General features: G+C 41.8%; 1 protein-coding gene across 1 annotated transcript in view; it reads left to right on the top strand.

Annotated features, from left to right (window-relative positions):
• Positions 1-18,960, top strand: part of LOC121929147 (neural-cadherin-like) — a 73,351-nt gene that overhangs the window by 33,995 nt on the left and 20,396 nt on the right. Inside the window, 10 exon segments of the mRNA XM_042464457.1 lie at positions 257-400; positions 1,671-1,722; positions 1,724-1,815; positions 1,818-1,902; positions 1,904-1,946; positions 4,951-6,568; positions 8,849-8,942; positions 9,929-10,113; positions 13,305-13,537; positions 16,298-16,575. Coding sequence (XP_042320391.1) covers positions 257-400; positions 1,671-1,722; positions 1,724-1,815; positions 1,818-1,902; positions 1,904-1,946; positions 4,951-6,568; positions 8,849-8,942; positions 9,929-10,113; positions 13,305-13,537; positions 16,298-16,575 — 2,824 coding nt within the window.

Consider the following 18,960-nt stretch of genomic DNA (forward strand, 5'->3'; position numbering starts at 1 on the left):
ACAAGTCACTGCCTTCAGCCTTGAGATAAAACACTGGTAACCATTTCAGCAGGTGCTGCTAGCTACTGGCAGGTACCCTAGAACAGAGGTGCTCTTTTGTTCCTCCTGTCCTTTGCTAATGCCATATGGATGGCAAGATTTATAGGGGGAAATCTTACATTACCAGTTCCCTTATCGTAGAAGAGGGCCCAAAATGAGATGGTGAGGTGGTCTTATTCAATATCTAGTTGTTAATAATGAACGGCTTGTTTTTCAGATACTGCGTATGTGAGGATATTTATTAGTGATGTAAATGACAATTCTCCTGCTTTCCCACATTTGTTGTATGAAATTAATGTGGATGAAGACCAGGATGTTGGCTATGCTGTTTTGACAGCTACAGCAAGCGATAAAGATGAAGGTATGCAGCTTTCTTTTATGAGCTATGTGCAGTCTTGACGTAAGTGGCTATTCTTATTTGGAAGCAGTGAGGAGAATGTTGGTGATGGCATGATCTCTGTTGGGGGGAAATTTACACCTCTGATATAATACAGAGCTTATAGAATATGGGATATAGCAATACTGATTTTAAAATTTTATATATATATATATAAAATTTTAAAATATAATATATATCAAAGCTTTAAAGGTAATAACTAACACTTTGTACTGCGCCCGGAACATAACCGGTAGCCAATGAAGAGATTTTAATACTGGTGTTGTGTGGTCTGATCTAGATGTTCCAGTGGCCAATCTGGCTGCTGCATTTTGCACCATGTGAAGCTTCCGAACTTGGTAAATAGGTAGCCCCATGTAGAGCGCATTACAGAAATCTAAATGGGATTACCGTGCAGAGAACCTGCCTGAGAATTCTAAATACCCTCCTCTAAAACTGCCAATCCCAGAATAACAGGAGGCAGCTAGAGCAGTTAAGTGGAATAGTACATATAAGAGTATAGTGTGATAAACACCAGGAGTACTCCCAAACTGAGAACTTTACCCTTTAGGGGAAGGTGACCCTGTCTAGGAATGGTTGACACATCTCCATCCCCGACTTGGGGTACCTATGCGAGTACCTCCATTTTCTCTGAATGCAGTTGAGTTTGTGTGTGTGTGTGGTGTGTGTGTGTGTGTGTTGTGTGATATATATATATATATAATATATTATATATATAATTTTAAAATCAGTATTGCTATACCCATATTCTATAAGTTCTGTATTATCATATCTATAAAAGCATATATATATATATATATATATATCTATATATTTATGTCTTTACAATATAAAATTCTTAAGAAACAGATTTATTCAAGCTGTTGTTTTGGAAGGATAGATACTAGGGCTATGATAGAAATAGTATTTGATTAGAACCTGGCTTAGATGGGGGCCACTTTAGATCTGGGCAAGGTGGATAACTTGTTGTCTTCCAGATGTTGTTGGACTGCAACTCCCATCATCCCATCACCATTAGCTATACTGGTTAGAGCTGAGGAGCTGAGGTCCAATAGCCTCTGAAGGGCCACAAGTTGCCTGTTTCCACAGTAGTCTCTGAGCACTAATGTTGCTTAAATAATGTACAGTCATCAGCTACAGAGCAAAGAAATCACTGAACTCCTGTGTGTGTAAAAGGATAATACAGCATCTGCAGCCGCCATATTTGCTTCTGTTTGTTTATTTGTTTTTTTAGGATCTAATGCCAACCTAAGATAGATCACTTCAGGAAATGAGCGAGAGATTTTTATGTGGAACCTCAGAGGGCACCATTTTGATTGCCCCGAGTCTCGATTATGAACAAGAGCAGCACTATGAACTCCAGTTAGTAACTTCTGATGGAAATGGGAGAATCACCAGCTTGTTATAATCAATGTAATCAATAAAAATGATGAAGCACCTATATTCTCTCAGGATGATACCATGGCGTGTCTTGGAGGAGCTTGCTGCCCTGCCCGTAGTTGTTTTACAAGTAAGCCATATAACTTTGATTTTGAAATTATGGTTATGTGCTTACACTTCCTCTGAGCACTGAGAAATTTCATGGGTTCAGTGTTTACCCAGAATCCAATTTTTTGAAAGAGGTCTCTGGAAGCTATAAATTTTATATACACACATAGGAAGAACTGCAGGACCTGATCCCCTTCCCACCACCACTCCCTTCTCCTTTTGTGTCGTGTCTTTTAGATTGTTACGCTGAGGGCAGGGAACCGTCTGATTAAAAAGATTATAGTACAGTGCTGTGTAAATTTACAGCGCTTTATAAATAAAGGTTAAATAAAATAATATATAGCATCTAATCATTATGGAGGGTTCACATTAACAGTCCAACAGATTTCTCCCTTCCATCACAACTAAGGAATCCAGGTCCACAGGATTTTCTACCAAGAAACAAGTTAGTTCTTGCTTCTTTTCAATCCAGTTCTGGACAAAGTGAAAAAGTAAAAATGGGTAGTTCTTGGAAATTTAATTTTGGGGACTACAGCTTTCGAAATCCTAACTGGTGTAGCCAAGTCCTCAGCTGGATTGTCCATTAGAAGACAGCTTCACAAGTTTAAAGACTTCTTCGGGTGGGATACAGAGTTGAGATGGCCATGGTTGCCTTAGCGATGATCTCCGTCGGGCATCGAACGGGGAGTGTGACCCTGTTGGTACTCTCAGACATCTCAGCGGCCTTCGATACCATAGACCATGGTATCCTTCTGGAATACCTGAGGGAGTTAAGTATTGGGGCACTGCACTCCAATGGCTCCATCCTACACCTTGGGCAGATTCCAGATGGTGAGACTGGGGGACAGTTGCTCTTCTAGGGAGAGCTGATATCTGGCATCCCCAGGCGGCCATCTATCCCCCATGCGTTACATTTACATGAGTCACTGGAAGAATCATCCGGAGACATGGGGTGCGGTGTATTAGTACGCTGATGACACCAAATCTATTCTCGATGTCTGACGTGTACAGGGACAAGGGTGGCATCCCCCGGATGCTGCCTAGGGTCAAAATGGGCGGATAAGGGAAAACAAACCAAGCTGCATCAGGAAAAATGGAGGTACTCGCGAAGGTACCCCAAGTCCGGGGATGGAGAGCAACAGCCAGACAGGGCCACACCCCCAAAGGGGAAAGGCCAGTGGGAGGACCTCTGGGTGTACACACTATACTACATAGTGACACGATTTCCACTAACTGCGCTAGATGCCTCCTGTTGCATTCGGGATGCAGTTTAAGGAGGGGTATTTAGAATCTCAGGCAGGTTCTCGCACCGGTAACCTCATTTAGTTTCTGTAAGCGCTTACCTGGGGCTACCTATGACCAAGTTCGGAAGCTTCACCTGGTGCAAATGCAGCACCAGATTGGCCACTGGAACATCTAGATCAGACCACACAACACCCGTATTAAAATCTCTTCACTGGCTACGGTTAGCTTCGGGCGCCGTACAAAGTGTGTGATTACCTAAAGCCTACAGGCTTGGGCCCGAGTTACTTGAGGGAACACCCCCCCCACAATCCGCCGCACCCAGAACAACCGGGAAGAACTAAAAGAGGAAACGCCAGGAACAAACAACCCCACAGGGCCTTAGCCATAGCTCCAAATTATGGAATGGACTTGCTGGAGAGAGCCATTCATTACCACCTTAGATGCCTAAGAAGGAGACTATCCACCCAATAGCTAAGAGAGGTTAGAAAACTAACCTTTATTGAAAGTATTGATAAAGATGATTAATCTAAGTATGTAGATGATAGTGGTTTTACTGTTTATTGATGAGGATTTATGAAATTGTGTACTGTAATATTGTCTCTATTGTTGTAATCCCCACCTCGATTCACAAGGAGAGGTGGGAAATAAAATAAAAAATTATTTATAAAAATTATTATTATTATTATTATTATTATTATTATTATGTGTACATACACAAGAATAATATAGAACAATCCTGAATGTGGGCAACTTGTGATCTTGCAAATATTGAACCACAATTCCTATCATCCCACACAGTTGGATGTGTTGACTCAGATAGATGGGAGGTACAGTTCAGAAACATCTGTAGGGTTACTGATTGCCCATCCCTGAAAAAAGGTGATAAATGAGATTGAATACAGCAAGAAAGTGACTTGTGTAAATGACTTGTTTGGCTGAAATATCATTATTGACTATTTTAACAAAAGTTGCAGAAATTTCTAACAAAGCTATCTTTATTAATTGGCATTTCTGTAAAACATTATTTTATTGTCCCGCTTGACACCTTTTGTTGGCTTTTTACACACGCACACACGCATGACACAATAACTGCTGCAGTTGCTGAAATAAAATAACTGACAGTGCAATTCCAGGTGTTTTTACTCAAAATTAAGTCTAATTAAGCTGAGTGGGGTTAGTAAGTGTGCTTAAAATTACAGTTTTAGTCAAGTACTATGAGTCACTGAATGGTAACAATATATATTTACAAGACACCAGCATTGTGTAGATGTCACTGGTCCTAAAAAAAAGTGTTTTGATTTTCTTTTTCATTTTGTCATTCTAACATACATCCTGCCTTTCCACACAATGGCCCACAAAGGGACTTTCAAATAGGAGGAAATGTAAAACATATAAGACCACATTAAATATAAAATTAAACAAGCTGGTGAAAATAGGTTTAGAAAGTGAGCAATTAAAAACAGAAAGAGCAGAAAAAATATCAAGGCTTTCATGTTGCCATCCATAGTTTTTTGTGGGTTTTTTGGGCTATGTGGCTGTGTTCTGGAAGAGTTTGTTCCTGATGTTTCACCAGCATTTGTGGCCGGCATCTTCAGATGCCACAAAAAACTACATCAGAAAAAATGTTCAGGTTGCAAGGTCTTTCAAAATAGATAAATTTCTCTTACAAATGTTGGAAGGCCACTAGAAAAAGTAGCTAAACTGTCTTCCTTCAGAAGGAATTTCTAGAGCTTTGGCAGCCATTTTTACATGGGTAAACCAGTCTTTGTGCTTGCTTACAGGTTTCTGCGACTGACCCTGATCAGGAAGCTGACCAGAGCACCTTTCAGTACACATTGCATGGACAAGGTGCCCAAAGTGAGTTCAGCATCAATGAGTATACAGGGGAGATCACTGCAAATGAGAAACTGGACCGAGAGAAACGATCGACGTGGCGCTTCCTTGTTCTTGCCACGGATGAAGATGGTGAGGGTCTGACTGGGTTTGCTGATGTCATCATAGATGTGATGGATGTGAATGACAATGCACCACTTTTCCTTTGTACCTCCGATGGCTGTTTCATGGGGCAAATTCCAGAAGATTCCCCTGCTGACTCCACTGTCATGGAGATGCTGGCAGTAGACCTTGATGACCCCAGTGCTGGGAAGAATGCTGTGTTAACCTACAGTATTATTCAGAATGTTCAAAATGAGATTAACCTCAATTTATTCTCTGTTAATCCAGCCACTGGCACGATATATACAGTTCTGGGAACCTTAGACAGGGAGAAACAAGACAGATACTTGGTAGTTGTTGAGGCAAAGGATGGAGGGGGTCTTACTGGAACGGGGACTGCCACAATTTTGGTGACGGACATCAATGACCATGCTCCAGCCTTTACACAAAAGATTTACACAGCCTTTGTCTCTGAGGGAGCAAGTCTCAATACCGAGGTTGCTGAGGTGTCAGCTACTGATGAAGACAAAGGAGAAAATGCTGTGGTGACTTTCAGCATTCTAGATGGAGATGATGATCGTAAGTTCTATATTGACACGGACAAAGCTGAGAAGCGTGGTGTGATTCGGCTAAGGAAACAGATTGATTTTGAGAAGCCCCATGAAAGGGTGTTTAACTTAACAGTGAAAGCTGAGGACCTGGATTTTTTCAGCATAGCTCACTGTGTCATCTATGTGGAGGACTACAATGATCATGCTCCTCTGTTTTATCCACAGTTCTATGAAGTAGCAGGGCTGGCTGAAGATGTCCCCATTGGTACTAAAGTTGTCCAGGTGATTGCCATTGATTTAGATTCTGGGCTGAACGGAAGGTTTTCTTACCGCCTACTAAATAAGTCAGACCCAAATGGAAGGTTCTCTGTGATTAACGATGGCTGGGTCATAGTGGCTGGATCACTGGATTATGAGACTATGCCACAGTATCAGCTTGTGGTCATTGCTACTGATATGGGACAGCCCAGCCTGAGCAGCAGTGCCACTGTCCTTGTAGCCCTTCAGGATGTTAATGATAATGGCCCAGAGTTTGATGCTCCATATAATCCAGTTGTTTGGGAAAACACTCCTTCTCCTCAGGTTGTCCAGATGAATGATACCTCAACACTGTTGTATGCTAAAGACAGAGACAGCCCAGTCAATGGAGCACCCTTTTCTTTTCACTTACTGAGTGACTTTGGCAGTGTGACATATTTTAATTTGCAAGACTTCAACAATGGAAGTGCAATGTTGACTGCACTGCATACATTTGACAGGGAAGTGCACAAGGTATTTCATCTGGGGATTCTCATTGCTGACAGTGGGAACCCCCCTATGAGTTCAACCAACACATTAACTGTTAATATTGGTGACCGAAATGACCATCCTCATTCTGCCGGCAACATGGAATGTTTTATCTACAGCTACAATGGTAAGGAGACATGGCTGAAACTAGGCTGTGGCCTGTTACAGACTGCCAAAATAAAGCTGCTTCGGGTCTCTTTGGAGGTATGCTGTTTAAATGATGCATGCATCCTAAGAATCTGGAAGCTGCACCAAAGCTGCACTCCAGTGCTTAGGAATGGAGTGTGGCTTTGGTACGACCTCCAGACTCTTAGCACCCATGCATCATTTAAATAGCATACCTCCAAAGAGACCCGAAGCAGCTTTATTTTGGCAGTCTGTAACAGGCCCATGTGTGTTCTTCCATTTAGGAGGGCAGGAACCTACATTATACCAATCAGATAAATTGCCCATTTGCCACAGTGTCTTATTTTACTCTGCCAGCAACTTTCTGAGGTGTCCAAAGGAAAATCTTCAGTCCTGTGCCTATTTGTTTTAACTGGAGATTGCAGGAATCGAGGCTGGGGCCATCTTCATGCCAACCATGTGCTCTAGCATGGAAGCACTTGTAATCATATCAAAGTCTGTATTTCCCCATTAAATGAGTTCACAACCACTTCCATGACAGCTAATTGGGAGCACAAGGTGCATACAGGAGATATTCTCGGTGGCTGTCTCCCAAATTTGATTCTCCCTTTGCTCACCCTTGTCCATTCAAAAGATGTCCTTGGTTGAATTTGGATATATTTGAAGGAAGAATTGAAATAATAAGTTGGAAGAGTTAAGTGCATTCCTTAATTTGGTGTTTTTCAATCTAAATATCACACAGCCTATCCATCACTTCCAAGTACTTTCTTCTCTTGAAATTATAGGGTGGTAGCAATTGGCAGAACCTGTCAAGGAGATGTTCAATATTTATGTCATTCATAAAATCATAGAGTTGGAAGAGACCACAAGGGCCATTTGGCCCAAGCTCCGCTGTGCAGGAATACACAATCAAAGCATCATTGACAGATTACCATAGTTATATACCCTCTGAAAGTAACTACAACAGCATAAATCACAACAAAAGCAGGTACAGATATATGATCATAAAATACCAAAGAACTAAATCTAAAACCAAAATGATGAGAGCAAAAACTGTTTTCTTTAGTTTAAAAACCTGACCTAGTTTTAAATTAATCAGTAAAAGTGCATATAAATAACCAGGTTTTTACCCCTTTGTAAAAACATATAAGGGGACCAACTGCACTTTCTGCGTTAGGGAGTTCCACAGTGATGGTGCTATTACTGAAAAGGTCCTGCATAGCTGTGGCATAGAAGGGACAAGGAGTCTGCCACAAATGAGACCTTACCTAGGTGATGTTGCAGTGCCTAGGGCCAGCTGCAGGCTGGAGGATGCAGTGGTGCCAGGAACATGGCTCATTTCCTAGACCGCAATATGGAACTGGAAGTGCCAGCTCCCTTATCACAAGTCCCTCTTTCACGTGGCTAAATCCTTACTGGTTGCTTTTACAGGTCTTGCTCACTGCTCAGGCTGAAAAACTCCTCCCTTCATTACTCTTCCCTTTTTGTTGCTTTGCCATTCATGTTTTTGGCCCCAGACTTGACCTCTTCTACAGCCTTACCTTACTGCAGGCAGGTAGAGCTCACTAGCCAGCAGGCTGAGATCCCCTTTGAGTTTGACTTCTCCTCTGCCTCTCCCTCTAGGGCAGTGGTTCTCAACCTTCCTAATGTCACGACCCTTTAATACAGTTCCTCATTTTGTGGTGGCTCCCAACCATACAATTAGCGGTGTCTCAGTTCCTAAGACCATCAGAAATATGTGTTTTCCAATGGACTTAGGCAATCCCTGTGAAAGGGTCATTCAACCCCCAAAGGGGTCACGACCCACAGGTTGAGAACCACTGCTCTGGGGTCACCCCCTTCAGCTGTCTGGCTGCCTGGCTCCCACCTCTACCTACAACAGGTTCTGCCAGGCAGTCGTTCCCATCTTCCATCTCATCACCTCCAACTACCTTGAACGAACTGGTTCTCACATTTGCGTTCTTAGCTCTGCCACATCTTTGCTACTGGAGCTCCTGTGTGACTTCTGCCACCTCTCATTCTGCATCCTTCTTTTCCAGACTGTCTCTTCTTCTCCCACAATTCCTTTTTCAGCTCCAGCCTCATTCTTGCTCCCTGCAACGGCTTGGACAGTAGGTTAACATGCAGAAGTCACCTTCCCACTTCTCATAGCTTTTGTACCTCCAACAGCATACCTGCCTCAGTAGGTCATTTGAAAAATTTAATGCTTTTATAGTATGTATAGAATGCCTTCTTGCTTTTAGGAAAGCATTTATTTATTTATTTATTTATTTATTTAAAGGTATCCTACCTACAACGGTCCTGGGTCAGATTCATGCCCCAGATAATGATGACTGGGATCACAAGACATATCACTTTGAAGGGAAAGCACCCAGGTAAATGTCCATTTTAAAGTTCTCCTCCCAACCCAAATAAAAATGTATTTGCTAACAATTAATTGTTCCGAAAACAATTGCAGTATAGACTTTTAGCACACAAAATACTTTTTTGTCTTGTCATTTAATGTGTTCATTGCACAGCACATTCTCCAGAGGAAGATTATATTCTAATTCAGAGTTTGGAAAAGTTAATTTTTGGACTATAGTTGACAGAATCCCCCAGCCAGCCATGCTAATTTGGAGCTGCTGGACATAATCCAAAGATTTAACTATTCCATGTTCTAGTCTAGTCTTTGTGATCTGCTTCCTAATCCATCAGAAATTAAGTTCTTTTGTCAAAAAGGCAGTATGAATATGGCATGAGGTCATGCTCTTTATTTTATGAATATAAAGTGATAAAAAGAAGAAGAAATCCCAGACTGTTTTCTTAAAGAGCTAGGACTACAAAATAGGTCTTTTTTAAATATTTATCATATCAGTTTTAAAATCATACTAGTTATGAAATACTCAGCTGAAAAATAGCTTGATTGAGAAGCTCTATAGATACATACTAAATTACTTTAATGACTCCCTGTGTTGGCCAGTGATCAGTACATAAATCAGAGATTAACCATTTGTAGCAGTTATTGTTGGATTGTAACTCCCATGAGTCCTGGCATAGCCCATGGGAGCTGCAGACCCAGGAACATCTGGAAGGTCCAAAATTGCCCATTGCTGATATAAACAAAAAATACTATATCAGTGCTGACACATAACAGATCTCTAGCACTTTGAGACTTTGGATGCCTTGGTTGTGATAAGCTTCTCTGTGATAAAGACCAACAGGCACACTTGTATTTTTAGTAGGAAGTGAATATCTAGAGATATTCTAGAATAGATGCAAATCAAATGCAATGGGTAAATGCAGCAATAAAAATTAATCAAGAGGTGAGAGTAAACATATTTTGCTTGAACCTGAACTGTTCTGTGAATTGTTCTTCCAGGTATTTTATCCTCAATGATAATTCTGGTTTACTAAGTATAAAGGAAGGAACTCCAACAGGAATATATGACCTAAGGGTTAAAGTTACAGATGGTATCTGGCCTGATGTGGTCTCCACTGTAAAGGTGATTGTAAAGGAAATCAAAGAGGAAGCTGCTCACAATGCAGGGTCTATCAGAATAAAAGGTAAAAGAAGAGTGCAATGAAAGTTTTCTTTATACTTGCTAATGTTTATTGCACCCTATCATGTTGAGCACATTGATCTCATCTGTTTTTTAAATTAAGCAAGTTCAGGCCCATGTAATACTTGGATGAAATGCCACTAAGTAATACCAGGGATCTCTAGATAGGGCTAGGAGAATCCTAGAATCCTTCCAAAACCTTGGAGAGCAAGTGGAATTCAAAGTATTAGGCTAGATGTGACTCTGTATAAGGCAGCTTTCTATGTTCTCAGTGCTGCGTAGTTCAGTGGATGCTGACAAAGTCCCACAGTTGGGTCACCATAGCTCATGATCATTGGGATTGAAGGCTGTGGTTTGGCAGGCTCAGGAGGGTACCATCAGTATTGATTCTAGATGGATTGTTGACCAAGATCAGAATAGTCTAGAAAAGCTGTGGTGCTTAGGTAGTTCAGAAGTGTGTTGCTCATTCTTTCCCATTTGGCTTTGTCTACTCTAGAACCCAATTGAGCCATAATCTAACAATATTTCTTAAATAAATAATAAATAATAAAATTTTTATTTCTATACCGCCCTTCCATAGATCAGGGCGGTTGACACCAAAACATCAAACAACATATACATCAGGGTTAAAAACAATTACACACAAACAGAATAAAACCCCCGTTAGCCAGTCCTCTTTGCCACAGAAGAGGAAGGGAGGCCCACTGGACTTTGATCGGGGAATGCAAGCTGAAATAGAAAGGTTTTTAGGTCCTTTCTAAATTGGGCCAGGGAGGTGGCCGAGCGGAGCTCTGTGGGCAGCGTGTTCCAAAGGGCCGGGGCGGCGATGGAAAATGTCTTCCTCGCGGTGGAGGTCAACCTAGCCCCTGGCACCTTAAGTAGTTGCTGCCCAGATATTCTGAGGGTGCGGGACGGAATGTACGGGGAGAGGCGGTCCTTCAGGTATCCTGGGCCCAAGCCATTTAGGGCTTTATAGGTCATCACCAACACCTTATATTGTGCCCGGAAGCGAATAGTCAGCCAATGCAGATCTTTAAGCACCGGTGTAATATGGCTGGCCCTGGAAGTTCCAGTGACCAGCCTGGCTGCCATATTCTGTACCATTTGTAGCTTCCGGGTTTGGTATAAGGGTTGCCCCATGTAGAGTGTGTTGCAGAAATCCAATCTCGAGGTTACCAGAGCATGTACTACCGTTTCAAGGTCTCTCTGGGCCAGGTATGGGCGCAGCTGGCGAATAAGTCGAAGCTGATAACAGGTGTTCTTGACCGTCGCATTCACCTGAGCAGTCAGGTGAAGCGACGAGTCAAGAAGCACCCCCAGACTGCGCACAGAGTCCTTCACAGGGAGCGTGACCCCGTTCAGGACAGGTGGAACTACCACCATTCCTGGACCAGGGGAACCTATCACAAGTACCTCCGTTTTCTCTGGATTCAGCTTGAGTCGGTTTTCCCTCATCCAGCCCATTACTGACTCCAGACAGGCCACGAGAGGAGAGACACCATCCCCAGTCACTGCATCAGTCGGAGACATAGAGAAAATTATTTGGGTGTCATCAGCGTATTGATAACCCCGCGCCCCATGTCTCCGGATGATCTCTCCCAGCGGTTTCATGTAAATGTTGAAAAGCATGGGAGACAAAAAGGCTCCTTGAGGGACCCCAGATGTAAGGGCCCTCTTATCGGAGCACACGTCTCCCAGCTGCACCACTACCAGAGAGGTAGGACCGGAACCACTGGAGCGCAGTGCCCCCGATTCCCACCTCTGCCAGGCGCTCCAGAAGGATACCATGGTCTATGGTATCGAAAGCCGCTGAGATGTCCAAGAGCACCAACAGGGACACGCTTCCCCTGTCGATGCCCAGACGGAGATCGTCGACCAAGGCGACCATGGCCGTCTCAACCCCGTAACCCGCCCGGAAGCCAGTTTGAAATGGGTCCAGATAATCCGTTTCATCCAAGACCGCCTGAAGCTGGATTGCAACCGCCCTCTCGATCACCTTCCCCAAAAATGGCAGCAGCGAAACTGGCCGATAATTGTTATGTACCAGGGGGTCGAGGGAGGGCTTTTTTAATAAAGGTTTTACTATGGCCAATTTTAGTTCAGATGGAAATTGCCCTTCCCTCAAAGATGTGTTAATAATCCGGCGTAGCAATAAAGTTACCGCCGGTCCCCCCTGGGCCGCTAGCCATGAGGGACAGGGATCGAGAGAGCAAGTTGTCTTCCGAACGCTTCCGAGGATCTTGTCCACATCATCGGTACTTACCAACTCAAACCGATCCAGTTTAATGGAGTCCACGGAGGCTCTGGATGCCTCTACTCTAGGTTCTGCTTGAATGTTGGCGTTCAGACCTTCGCTTATCCGAGAGGTTTTATCCATGAAGAAGTTATTAAATTGGTCGCAGCAGGCCTTAGAAGGTTCAAGGATCTGGTTCGGGGCAGGAGGGAGCTGAGTTAGCTCCCTCACCACCCTGAACAACTCTGCTGGACGCGACTCCGCGGACGCGACACGAGCACCATAGAACGAGTTCTTAGCTGCTCGTATCGCCTCTCCGTAGTCCTCTAACAGTTGGTCTAGGAGAGCCTTGTCGTCTAAGCGAAGGTGTTTCCGCCAACGGCACTCTAGCCGTCGCAGTTCCCGCTTCCTCGCCCGGAGATCTTCCGTATACCAGGGCTTACGTTTGGAAGCAGGCCTGAGAGGGTGCTTGGGAGCGATACTGTGTATAGCCCTAGAGAGACCGGTATTCCAAATACAAGTCAGGGCATCAACAGAGTCGCCGTCACTTCCAACCATGTACCCCTCTAAAGCTTCCTGGAACCTTTTGGGTTCCATCAGCCTTCGAGGGTGGACCATCCTAACAGGTCCGCCATCCCCGGGGGGGATCTGGGTAGAGACCTTGATTTTTGCCTCCAAAAATTTAAGTTTAAGACTCGTGTGTTTGTGTTCTGTGCTTTCAAGTTGTTTCCAACACAGCCACCCTAAGGCAACTTTATCACAGGGTTTTCTTGGCAAATTTCTTCAGAGAGGGTTTGGCATTGCCTTCATCTGAGACTGAGAGTGTGTGACCTGCCCAAGGTCTCCCAGTTGGTTTCATGGCTGAGCAGGGATTCAAACCCTGTTCTCCAGAGTCACAGTCCAGCGCTCAGACCACTACACCATGCTGCCACAGACTAACATGGCTGTCTCTTTAAAAACAGATATCACTGCAGAAGATTTTATATATCAGTCATCTGAGATTGAAAGTAAGTACAATCAACTGAAGAAGCTTTTCTCAGAAATCATACCAGCCCAGCTTGAAAATGTCCACATCTTCAGTGTCTTGAATAGTCCAGGTGAAACACAAGGAATAGATGTTTGGTTTGCAATTCATGGGTCACCCTACTACAAAGCAGAGAAACTTAATGGCAATATTGCTGTCTCCAAGGCACGGGTATGTATTATCCCTTCATTTTCCCTCCCCCAATATGGAATTGTAGATCTGGATAACATTTTTAATGTCTCTCTCTAGTGAATACATGTGATGTAATCTTTATTCTTTTAATTCTTTTATGCATAGCATTGAACTTTGTATACACTAGTCCCTTCCAGATGGTCTGATTTTGCACAAGTAGCAATGACTACATAATTGAACAGGATTGAAATAACATTTCCCCGAGGAAATATTTAATGGATATTGTAGTTCTTACTGTACTAGTGATTTAGATTAGTTGGTGGGAAATGTGATATTTACTCCAGCAAGCAAACCCATTATTACTAGGACTTGGGTTATGTGAGTATATTGGAAGGTGCCAAATGGGTCCTGGTCTGATGTTGCTCATGAACAGATGCTTCTCTTCTTCCTCACATTCTTCACTGTTTTGAAAAAACTTGGATTTTGATCCAGACGTAGTTCTCTCAACATCCCATTGAAATTGATGTGGAAAAAAATAATCATGATTAATGAAAGTCACCTATATTTTCAGTTGAGGAGAAGATTAGCTATCTAACTTAGGGCTTGGTATGCAAAGGGATATTGTAGCACTTTTGAGACTAACTAAAAGAAAGAAGTTTGTAGCATAAGCTTTCATAGACAAAGGGCCTGGACAGACTGGCACTTTGTGCCAGCCTGGGCCCAAACTAGGGTTGTGCAGGGGCTGAGCGTTTACATGCTCAGAAACCATACCACGTGCCCAGTGCGCCGTCTTGGCGTGCACCCATAGAGATGGTGCACGCCATGATGACATCGCTTATATGCAGTTCCTAAATAGCACTGTGCATGAGGGGCATCATAAGGGTGTGCCTCGGTCCTTATGGTGCTCCTGTAGCACCGGGAAAAGAAGCCCCTTCTTTTTCCAGTGGGTTATAGGCATGGTGTGTGGCTGCCACATCCCCAACCCAAGCCATTTAGGGGCAGCATAGAGCCACCCTGAATGGGCTGTTGGTACAGCCCATGAGTCTTCTTCATCAAATGCATGGAGTGAAGTGATGATGGACAGAGAGCTATACCCATGAATGAGCAGGTGTGTGTGTGAATAGTTATAGAAATACAAAACTAGACACTGTCTAAAGCCAAAATGAGGTAATCACACGAAAGGCAGAAGGAGTACTTGGAATATAGTATGATGTTGGTGGGAAGCAGAAAGGAGTTGTGATAAAATGGACACGGGAGCCCATATGAGGCTGAGGTGTTAACTAGTGTTATCAAAGGTGGAGTGTGCCAGGAAACCATTGTCTCTGTTCTATTCACTGTTGATAGACAGGAGTTTGTGTTTTTATCCCAGTTGTGCTGTTTCTCTTTTGTGCAAAATCTGCTGTTCTGAGGTCCTGGATGGAATGCCCAGGAAGACTGTGTTCTGCAACTAGTTTTTGTGCATTTCCATTCCTAATGTCTGATTTATGTCAGTTTCTCTTCTCTAGCCCATTTCATCACAACTCCTCTCTCGGTCTTAAAGAACTTTAATTTGTAAAGATGCTACAATAGCCCTTTGCCTACTGATCCAGACTAATATGAGTATATTGTGGAATTCTAGGGCTTCTTGTTCTTGTGTGCCTTCAAGTGATTTCTGACTTACGCGTATGTCGGAAATGACTTGAAGGCACAGGTAGGTAAGGTAGGACTTGAAGGTAAGTCCCTAAGGCAAAGATTTGTTTTCTGGTAAGATTTGTTCATAGAGGGGCTATGAGGAGAATTCACTAGCAGTTTGTTGCAGTAATAAATGGATAGCACTTTATTTTTTAAATAAAAAGTTAGGAATCAGACTCAGTCTGCCATAGAAATAGTTCCATTCCGTAATCTTTAAAAATGCAATGAACAACAGAAAGACCACCTCATAGGCACCCCAACTATTATTTATAGTAGAGCAATATATTTCATTGTAATGTGTGTGATGGTTCTGTGCTTGAACACCCATTTAGTATGTAAACATAATATACAAACAACCTTCCAAAATGACTAATAGGTGATGTTTCCTGTGCAAAATGTACAGGAATATTGTTTAAATATTATCTCTATCTCTGGAAATGGCACTTCCACCATTGTTACTACATAAGCAGCCATGCTCCGATGATATTTTACTAGAGCAGGTGTTGTGTCTGTTGCATAATAATGAACATCTCAATATATACAGTACAGGCAAAAGTAACAAATAATTGTATTTGTTTGAAAATGTACCATTCTTCAGACTCTCCTAGAAGCTGATATAAAATGAAGCAGAAGGAATGTAGTCTGCTTGTCGCTATTAAGAATCCTTCCATGCTGCTGCTACCATTACAAAAATGCAGCATTGTGTTGTTTTTATGCATTTGTTCAAAAAAAGTAACTGTAATATTTTAAATTACTGTTTCATTTATTGTTACATTCCTTTTAGTTAAAGGATTATTGAAATAAAAACAAAAAAGTGTTTTATTATTATTTATGACAGTTCTAGTAATCTTCAGTCTGCTTGAAGCTAGTGATTCTCATGTCAGTGATGCAATGAATCGACTCCAGCCCATATTTTAAAGACACTACCCAAGACACTGAATCTATCCCCAGTACAGGTTCATTGCTTTGTACTTTGAAACTTAGATTAAAATTCAGAGTGGATTCACCACCCTGATAACATGGGAGCAGCCATCAGGCACTCCTTCAATCTGATAGTCAAGCTAAATCCAGATACTTTTCATTCTTTGGAGGGGAAAAGCAGATACTAAAACTAGATCTTATCCACAGCTGGAAGCTGTCTTGAATATCAACATCACTCAGGTTGGCATAGATGAATGTGTGACTGCAAACTGCTCTCATAGCACTGGATGCATCAGCAGTACTGAATTCAGCCCTCTTCCCACAATAACAACCTCTGGCAGTATTTTGCTGGCTTCTGTTACAGTCTTGAGCAACTCCCAGTGCACTTGTGAAGCTCGGGAAAGGAAGCACCATTCCTGTTCCTCCTACCGGATAAATCCATGTTTTAATGGTGGCACCTGCATGGACACTGAACTGGGTTACAGGTAATTTTAAAAACTCGGAACTGATCTGCTTTTTAAAGGTGTTTTGTTGTTACATGCCTTTAGCCCAACTTTGACTTATGGTGACCCCTGTTGTTGTTGCTTGTCTTCAAGTAGTTTCTGACTAATGGTGAACCCTAAGGCCTTATAGAGTTTTCTTGGCAAGATTTGTTCAAAGGTAGTTTGCTATTGAGGCCGAGAGATGTCACTTGTCCAAGGTCACCCAGTGGGTTTCATGACCAGCCTGGGAATTAAACCCTCGTCACAGTCCTGTGCTCAAACCAATATGGCATATGATCCTACTATAAGGATTTCTTGGGAAGATTTATTCAGAGGACACCTATCATTGCCCTCTTCTGAAGCTGAGAGAATGCAGCTTGCCTAGTGTCACCACCAAGTTTCTATGACTGAGCAGGTATTTGAACTCTGGGCTCTTGGAAACCTAGTCCAGCATTCAAACTATGCCACAGCCTCCCTTTTTAAAGGTATATTTAATTTTTATCATTCAAACCAATTTTCCCTAACCTGATATCCTCCAAATGTTTTAGACTACCACTCTCAGGATTCCTACCCATTGGCCATGCTGTCTGGAACTGATAGGAGCAGAAGTCCAAACCAATTGGAGGGCGTTGTCCTTTGGGAAAAAGTGATTTAAACAGATGTTGAGATCATTAATATAACCACAGTTTAAAACAGCAGTGAAACAAACATTAATGTGTGTGAGGCCTCCAGTCTTTTTCACTATTACTAAGCAAATCTGGCCAGTCTGGGTGCTGATCCTTCAGTAGCCAAAACAGCACACAACCCACAGCAAGAGGGAGAGGATGACATCCAATGTTTGCAAAAGTATATAATCTATCCTTCCTTGGAAGAATCGCAGCAATAAAAATGAATATTTTGCCAAGGATATTATATTTATTTTGTAATATTCCAGTTATAATAAATGAAAAATACTTCGATTTGTGGCAAAAAGACCTGTCCAGATTTATATGGCAAGGCAAAAAAGCAAGAATAAAATGGAAATTACTTACAGAAGATAAAATCAAAGGGGGTTGTAATCTACCAAATTTTAAGCTTTATTATTACGCAGCATGCCTTAATTGGCTAGAAGAATGGTTCAAATTAAGGGATGAAAGTTTATTAGATTTGGAATGTGCCAATTTAAATATGGGAATTCATGCATATATGTGGTACACAAAACCCAAAGAAAACAGTATTTTTAATCATCATATGCTGAGAAAATCTTTACTTAAAGTTTGGTATAAAGTGAAAAATCAATTTTACAGTCACATTCCTCAATGGGTTTCCATACAAGAGGCATACTACAAAAGAACCAAATGTGAGAATCAACAATGGGTAAGATATGGAGATTTAATCAATAAAACCACAGAAGGGAAACTTATCATGAAAAAGATAGAAGAAATCAATATAAATGGAGAAATGCAGGATTGGTTTTTATACAACCAATTAAAAAGCCGCTTTAAAAAAGACAATGAAACAGTTGGTTTGACAACTGATAGTAACGAAATTGACAAATTAATGACTGATAAACAAGGTAAACACATTTCTAAATATTACAAACTATTGAAGGGAAGAGATTTAGAAAATGAATTGATTAAACATAATATGATAAGATGGGCACAGGACACTAAAAAAATAATTAAAATAGAAGAATGGGAAAAATCGTGGAAAGGGACCAACAAATTTACTTTATGCCAAAACTATAAAGAGAATTACCTGAAAATGTTTTATAGGTGGTACTTAACTCCCCAAAAAATCCATCAAATTTACAAATCAGGTAACATCAATTGTTGGAAATGTGGAAGACCGGAAGGGAATTTTTACCACATGTGGTGGCTGTGTACCAAAGCAAGAGATTACTGGCAAATGATCCATAAATTTATAGAAGGCATTCTTAAGATAAACATACCTTTTGAAGCAAATTTGTTCTTGTTGAACATGACCCATATGTAAGGCAAACAGGATTATATTATATATGGTCACCACAGCAAGAATAGCATATGCACAGTATTGGAAAGCATCAAATAATCCATCAATTGAGGAATGGTTGAGCAAATTATATGAAGCCAGAAATATGGATATATTATCTGCATTATTAAAAGGAAAATCTGAAGAAAATGTGAAAAAGGAATGGAGTGTTTTAGAATTGATTGAGGGGAAGAAGTGATTTAAACAGATGTTGAGATCATTAATATAACCACAGTTTAAAACAGCAGTGAAACAAACATTAATGTGTGTGAGGCCTCCAGTCTTTTTCACTATTACTAAGCAAATCTGGCCAGTCTGGGTGCTGATCCTTCAGTAGCCAAAACAGCACACAACCCACAGCAAGAGGGAGAGGATGACATCCAATGTTTGCAAAAGTAT

The sequence above is a fragment of the Sceloporus undulatus genome, chromosome 4 (genome assembly GCF_019175285.1).
Source record: "Sceloporus undulatus isolate JIND9_A2432 ecotype Alabama chromosome 4, SceUnd_v1.1, whole genome shotgun sequence".
NCBI classification, from domain to species: Eukaryota; Metazoa; Chordata; class Lepidosauria; order Squamata; family Phrynosomatidae; genus Sceloporus; species Sceloporus undulatus.